At 36.3% G+C, this 7,803-nt stretch overlaps 1 protein-coding gene across 3 annotated transcripts; it reads left to right on the top strand.

Moving 5' to 3' along the window:
- Window positions 1-553: 553 nt before the first annotated feature.
- Window positions 554-4,038, top strand: LOC145114621 (serine/arginine-rich-splicing factor SR34-like). Of its 3 annotated transcripts, none has more exons than XM_079050671.1 (14): window positions 554-686; window positions 1,011-1,099; window positions 1,533-1,598; window positions 1,704-1,778; window positions 1,861-1,972; window positions 2,060-2,106; window positions 2,185-2,242; window positions 2,314-2,363; window positions 2,441-2,497; window positions 2,597-2,682; window positions 2,767-2,865; window positions 3,461-3,494; window positions 3,646-3,743; window positions 3,813-4,038. In XM_079050671.1, the coding sequence occupies exons 2-14, from the start codon at window positions 1,016-1,018 to the stop codon at window positions 3,814-3,816; spliced, it is 870 nt and encodes a 289-aa protein (XP_078906797.1). In that variant the 5' UTR covers window positions 554-686; window positions 1,011-1,015; the 3' UTR covers window positions 3,817-4,038. The 3 variants fall into 3 exon arrangements, with proteins under 3 accessions (XP_078906797.1, XP_078906796.1, XP_078906798.1); XM_079050670.1 differs by having other exon boundaries at window positions 3,384-3,494; XM_079050672.1 differs by lacking the exons at window positions 3,461-3,494; window positions 3,646-3,743; window positions 3,813-4,038 and adding an exon at window positions 3,177-3,424.
- The last annotated feature ends 3,765 nt before the right edge of the window (window positions 4,039-7,803 follow it).

The following is a 7,803-nucleotide window of genomic DNA, read 5'->3' as shown; positions in this document are numbered from 1 at the left end:
AAGGTTGCAGTCTTTGATAATTTTGCAACTTTAATTTCATTTAACTTTTCGGGGAAAATGACTCAGGAGGATAACCAACTGTTGAGTTCGTTCTCATTTGGTCCCTTTACTTTTTTTTGTACTCAATATACCATCAAACTTGTTGTTTGTGTTTACCATAACCCTTTGACCGGCTATCACATGTCAAAAGCCGGTCAAAAGGGTTATGATGAACGCAAACAACAAGTTCGATGGTATATTGAATACAAAAAAAAAGAAAGAGACCAAATAAGTACAAACGCAAAAGTTAATTACCCTCAAGAGTCATTTTCCCATAAAATAATGCAAACAAACAAGAAACATAAAAAAAATCTGTCCGGACCATTTTTAGTAGTTATTATTATGTATAATACAAGCAACAACATTTCATGAGAATAAACGAAAGTTATAGGCTATGGGCCTGATGAAGGTTTAGGATTTTGGTAAACAAAGTTAAATTGGGCTGACTAGTTCTGGGCCGGCTTCATATATGTTTTACCCGAACTGCAAGTTCCGCCGCTAGATTTGGGTTCAAATTGAGTTCCACCGTACGCAAAACACAGGAAATCATAGCACATGTTTTGGTTTCTAACAACTCTACTAACTCATCGTTCTCTGAAGTCTGAACCCTACCGACGCTGGCGGCCGGATCTACCACATTTACTAAGGTAAGCCGCTCCATATTTACATCGTCCTTTATACGGTTAACTTTTACGATTTCCCATGCGCACATACTAGTAGTGCGTCTCTATCCACCTTCAAGCTTCGATTACATCGGATAAAGTTTCAATCTTTTGAATTTATTTCCAAATGGTTCATCAACATCGGATGAAGTTTCAATCTTTTGAATTTACCTAGCGTCATGATTCTGTTTTATTTAATATAATCGTCGTTTTTTTTGAGTTTTGTAGCTCTTGATGGTTGTTCGAGTTTAGTTAATTTGTATTCATTTTGATGGGTTTTTGGTTTTTCTATAATTATTATCTTACCAGAAAAGATGAGTCGCTCAAGCAGAACGCTCTATGTTGGGAATCTTCCTGGGGATATTCGCGAACGGGAAGTGGAAGATTTGTTTTACAAGGTGAAGAACTTTGACTCTCTCTATTATGCTGTTTTTGATCCTATTTCTTTGAATAATCAGCGGTACCCCATGGTTTAGTAATTCAGTTTGTTTATTGAAGCTGGATTAGATGTGCCCAATTAATTATTATGAATTATTTGATCGAGTAATTAACAGCTTACCTTGAAATGTAACTGATATTTAGGGATAGTTTCCTCTTTGGGCTTCTATTGAATATGAGAAATAGGAGAATTCAGTTTATTATTTTCAGATGATTTTTTGGGTATCAACTCTGATAAAGTGATAATGGAAACTGAAGTTTGTGCTCTGTTTCTTGAGGAGGAAATTTAATTTGTTCATCAGCACATTAAAATGCGTAGAGAATAATATTCATGGGTTTTATGGATGAAGCAAATGATAGAGAATGATTAGTATATTGGTTTTGAAAGTGCAGTATGGTCGAATAGCCCGCATTGATTTGAAAGTCCCACCAAGGCCTCCGGGTTATGCTTTTGTTGAGGTGAGCTTCAAAAGGTTTACAGCCACTTTTCTTTTGTTTTATTACTCATATATTATATTATATGTATAATAGTATGGTGAATGGTGTTGGTGTTCTTTTTTATAGTTTGAAGAGTCCCGAGATGCTGAAGATGCAATCAGGGGTCGTGATGGGTATGATTTTGATGGTCACAGATTAAGGGTAGGTGATGGTCCCACACATACACAATTACACATACCAAAGTAAGAAAATAATGTTTTAATAACAATGATAATAATAATAGGTGGAACTTGCCCATGGTGGACGTGGAAACTCATCTTCGACAGATCGTCATAATAGCCATAGCAGTGGTCGGGGAGGCCATGGTGGAGTTTCTAGACGATCTGATTATAGAGGTTTGAGATCTATTCTTAGCATGTTTGTTAATTGGTTGGTTCTCAAACTCAAATAAATAAATAAATAAATATGTTTTTATATTGCAGTTTTGGTGACTGGGTTACCCTCTTCGGCGTCATGGCAAGACCTTAAGGTACGTAACATTTATTTAAGGCAATGATTGATTTCTAAACTAATAAACTTGACTCTTGTTGTTTTCCTTCCATTCCAGGATCACATGCGTCGAGCTGGGGATGTTTGTTTCTCCCAAGTTTTCAAGGAGGGTGGTGGTAAGATTAAACATGCAATAATGCAAAGTATGTGCCTATCCTATGACAAGTCTGACTATTGTAAATTGCAGGTACCACAGGGATTGTGGACTACACAAACTACGATGACATGAAATATGCTGTAAATAATTAATTAATTCTGTTGGTGTTACAAACCTGTGGCTGTGGTGTTATCTAATATTATTGTTTTTGTGGCAGATACGCAAATTGGACGACTCAGAGTTTCGAAATGCTTTCTCACGTGGAGTGATACGTGTATGATTTAAAACTATTAACATGCTAATAGGATATATATATGTGTGTGTGTTTTTTTGTGGTATGTGCTTTACTAATTACTTTTATACATGCATACAGGTGAAGGAGTATGATTCGAGTCGGTCTAGGAGCCATAGTCGCAGCCGTAGCAAGAGCTATAGCCGCAGCCGCAGCAGGAGCAGAAGGTCAGAAGTCAGAACCACTATATTTTTATTAAAAAAAAGCCGTAATTGATAATAATAAATTGGGTTTGGTTTCCTTGTAAACAGCAAGTCCCCAAAAGCAAAACCATCTCGGCGCTCAAAATCCCGTTCGAGGTCGCGTTCTCGTTCTCGTTCTGGATCAGAACCCGCGCGCCCATCAGCAAGGTATAACTATTTTTTCTGCTCAATTCCTAATTTATCTAAATATCATACCAACTCCTTACTTGCCTCTTGTATATTACCCTTACCCATATCTTTTCATGTCCTGGACTTGGACAAGTCTGTAGATGGATGTTTCTTTTAATTTTAATATATATATATATATATATATATATATATATTATAATATATGCAGTAAGAATGAGAGCTGTACTTGTATATAGGATAGGATTTAAAACGAGAGTAAATACCTGGGGGTGGGGGCTGGTTTATGATTTTGTGTCAACTAGCATTGATTCTTGATTCTGCCTTTTTAGATATGGATATGGATATATACAGCTTGTCAGGGGATGGGATTGCATGTTAGGATTGATGGATATGGATTGCAATGAAAAGGCTGGATTTTGAATAGGGGAGTGGGGGCTATTGCATTGCTGTCATGATTTAAAAAGTTGTTGGATGGATCTCCAAATTTACACAAGATAATTTGTTTAAACATATTGGCATGATTCATGAATGAGAAGGCTACTGTTGGATAAGAGGAACATACATTTGGATGGATGGATATTATTAAACTCGCTTGTTTCTGGAACTTTTGCAGATCTCCTTCAAGATCCAGATCCCCCCCACCGTCTGTAAGTCAAACAAAACCTTGCTTGGTTGACTGCATCTAGACACGTATAATATCTATATGTATATACTTTGTTCTTCATGTTACCATGATTTACCCACCTTGATATATTTATTATTGTGTGTGTTGTGTTATGTTGTGTGTTTTTGTACTAGCGTCCAAAGCCTGCTGCTGCTACCAGTAAAAGTCCAAAAAGCAAGAGCAAGAGTAAGAGTCCAAGCAGAAGCAGAAGCAGGAGCAAGAGTTTATCAAGGTAGGTGATAGATGCCTTCCCTTGTTCATTTACAATTAGGTTTTTAAATTTGCTGGGTTTTTTTGGCAGGTGAGGTGATGGAGTAGCAGAAAAATGGTTGCTTGCCCAAACAACTCTACTCTAAATTCACATATATTTGACATTTCTTGTGATAAAAAAGGATATGGGAAGCCAAGCTCAATATTGGCCTATTTATATTTGCTAGACAAATTTGCTCAACTTTGTTGTACTCCAATGTGTATTGTTGACTTCTTTTATTTGGATCCCAATATAAAGCCATATTGATTCGCCTAAAGCTATTTCATCAAATTTTAATTTAGGATTGATTGCCTACTTGGCGAGGATGTCTAACCTTGATTGCAAGGCTCAATTACGAATGATGAATTATGTCATTTTCACTTACACTTACACACTATCAATCATGGTAGGCTTGGCTACAATGCTAGCCAATGATCTTATGGACGTCCATGAATTGGAAAAGCTGATTCTATAATTATTCTATTCCACACCTGTCTGTCTGATCTTGATAAAAGTAAAGTGCTTGAAATTCTTTTGGATGGATTTCAAAGATTAATTAAGCAGTCTAGTGTTGTTTGTTTTAGGTTGTAAGATTCGAGTTACATTTTATTTTACTTTGTGTGCTGTGTCATTCGGCCTGTAAATTTTGTAGGAGATTCATTATTTGGTCCAAGTAATGAATCATAATGGAATTATTATCAGAATTTAAGTGCTGGTTGGTTATCCAAGTTTCAAATGGTTTATCAACTAACGATTGAAATTAACTAACAAAATTTGTGTTAGTCACAATAAATCTATTAATCTTTGTGGATGGTGTAGTATGATATGAATATTTATATCTTAAAACTAATCTTTTTTTGGGATATTCATAAAAATGACCATCATCAGAAAGGGTGATACCCGAGAATACCAAAAGGGTGATATATCTCTTTATGACTAACGTTTTAGGTATTTGCAAAAGTGATCATATTGTTCGAAATGCTGCATCTCGGACTGATGTATGTCTTCACAATAAACTATGTATTGAAAGTTTGGATTTGGGATTTCGGGCAACTTTTTTTTACACACAAAACATTTTCAAATTTTATTCGTTTATTCACAAGAATAATGGTGATGCACTATTGTTCAAATGATCCAAACTTTCAAATTTACGTGGTTTTAATGGATGTTAGTGTTTTGATTATTTTGATGTTCTAAAGGTCCTTATATCACTTTGTATCGTTTTCATATGCAATGGGGTGTGAAGGAGTACCAATGAAAAATTCATATGCAATATTAGGTTTCTAAGGTCCTTTTATCTTTTTTTTTCATCTTAATTCTTCTATCAAAACGATACAAAGGGATACAAGGACCTTAGAAACCTATTATAATGATATAAATGGATACAACGATAGCCGTTGAAATTTGAATACTATTGGGTTGTACAAATACAATTTATAAGAAAAATTCATATGCAATGGGGTGTGAAGAGGTACCAACGAAAAAGATAACGTGATAGAGAGTTGTAGCAGGGAATAAGAAATGGTGGCAGGCCTAGTCGTTGACGGCAAAAGATGGATGTGGGGGAGTCCAATTCAATTATCAGGTTAGGAGAGAGTGAAAGTGTTGGTGATTTTAGTGTCACCATGTCCTTTTATGTAATTGGAACTAACATGTGAGCTAAGAGGCTTCATAATTTGTACTCTAATATATGTACGGGTTGGTGCGGAGTGCATACATGTATAAGATCAAATTAGAAGTTGGTTCGACGACAAGCCGGGGGTCCGGGGGCAGCGCCCCTGGGTCCGGGGTTTCCAAAGGGGTGGCGCCCCTTTGGCGGGGTCTAGGGGCAGCGCCCCTGGCTGGGGTCCCGCTGGTTTTGGTAACCCTAAATCCTCATTAAATCCGTATTACCCGACTTGCTTCTAAAGCAACTAATGACGGCCCAACCCTAATGAAACCCTAATCTCGTTTATTATATAGACGACTCTTCCTTTTGGGAAGATAGATACACACGAAAATTAGATCTCGGTTTTCATACACTGACAAAATCTTTCTAGCAAATTGGCTTACGATTTCTGTGCCTAGAATCGTAAGTGTCCACTTGGATTATCCTAGGCTGAATTTCTTGCAACCCAGACATAGGGTATAAATATCAGTTTGGAAAGTGTTCTCACGATCCAAGTTGGTATCCAAATCTCCACTACAAACCCTATATTTTCCAACATAAAGTGTCATTAATTAGTGAGGGGGTTTAATAAGAATAATGAGAAAATTGCAAATTTGATCCTTGTAATTTCATTTGGTTATAATTCAACGACTTTAAAAATTGTGATTATGGTACCTTCATCACGTTCACCTCCTGTTGCTACTACAACCGGCCGCCTACTGTCACACCCCGACCGAGGCGGCGGAACATGTCAGGCCGTGCGACTTAGTTAATGGATCACAGACAATTGGATATATAACACAAGTACAATGATAAACAAAACAATAGTTATATTTCAGCTTGAAGTTTGAATACAAGGTTCTTACATATAATAATAGAGTACATGGATTGCCTTAAACAAGTAGGCCGGTAGAACAAAAACTAGAAAACTAGGTCGCCTGCAATCCATGACTATTCTGTCATCTGAAATGTCGGTTTAATGATTTCCTGAGAATAAATGTAGTTTTGAGGGTCAAAACAAGGTTGGTGAGAGTTACAGGTTTTTTGCTAGAGCAGTAGTGATACTTTTAAAATGACCAAAAAATATTTTCTTTTGTAAGTAAAACCATACTTATGAAGGAGTTTGTAAAGAGCCTTCAGAGAAGCTTTAAAAACCAAAAGGTGTTTTTCCATAAGTAAAACGATATTTATAACAGTTTTGAAGTGAGAGAGAAACCAAGTCAATGGTTTGTAGTGATGCTATCAATGTTTATAGTGAGTTTTATAACCGAGCTATACGACTAGAGTACCCTCTACGATGCTTCATTGGACGTTGTAGCGCTGATAAGATAAATATCACCCGCTTCGATTTTACATCTTGGTTGTAGCTAGCATCGCAGGTAGGGGTGTCAACCCGTATAGATCTATACATATGTATCTAGCTCTGAATAATTAACGGTTATCGTAGTAGGGGTCTTCTAAGTATTTTTATCTAGGGATATGAATAGCGTCTCACTATAAAAGCCACTGACTAGTGTATACAAAAAACTCCCAACCCTAACTTATACGTGGATAAGAAATGATTTACGTTGCATAAAGTTTATAAAAGCCGAGTATGTTCGATAAGTATATACGTAAAAGTGCTTGATACTCGCTTAAATAGGTGGTAAATTTCATAAGTACATGTATAAATTTCAAGTTATAATATTTATAACTTATATATATATATATATATATATATATATATATATATATTGAATACTACAAAGGTGATAAACTTTATGACACATATTTTTCACATAAAATCATGGCATTTTGTAGTAAGTTGTCTTGACTAGTTGTATCATTTTAAAACAACTATAACACATGCATATATCATATTTATGACTAGTTTATTTGTAAATGAAGTGTTACTTGACAAAATAACATTTATAAACTAGATATGATGCATTTTCACATAAAATGATAACTTGTTGTAGTATGTTTTTAAGAGTGTTTTGCAAGAATGAAATATTGAGCACATGTCTCTCTCCCCCCCCCTCCCCGCGAAATATATAAAAGCTATTAAAAAGGGCCGTAACCACTCACTTTCGATGTGTGATTTGTAAATTAGAGTCGAGAGTGCGATTATCTTTGAGAACACCTCGAGAAAACACGAACGATAACTTGTTGTTTGGACTCGAAATAACCCGCGAAACAAATATAAAACCTGAGACTTGGACTTAGCAAATACCACAGAAAAATTAGAAACAAGAGATGGAAACAAAGGTGGTGGCCGAGGGATGGTTTAACCGTGGCAGTGCGTGGCGAGGGGCTATTTCGGCAGCTTCCTCGGTTGCCTTCTTGTTGTCGGCAGAAAAACGCGAAGGGAAAGGCAGTAGCGAACAACGGGGGTCGGAGGGAGGGAGGAGGCAG

This window comes from Lactuca virosa, chromosome 5 (assembly GCF_052849685.1).
Source record: "Lactuca virosa cultivar CGN04683 chromosome 5, Lactuca_virosa_CGN04683_v6, whole genome shotgun sequence".
In the NCBI taxonomy this organism is placed as follows: Eukaryota; Viridiplantae; Streptophyta; class Magnoliopsida; order Asterales; family Asteraceae; genus Lactuca; species Lactuca virosa.
This window is presented reverse-complemented; position numbering and strand designations above follow the sequence as displayed.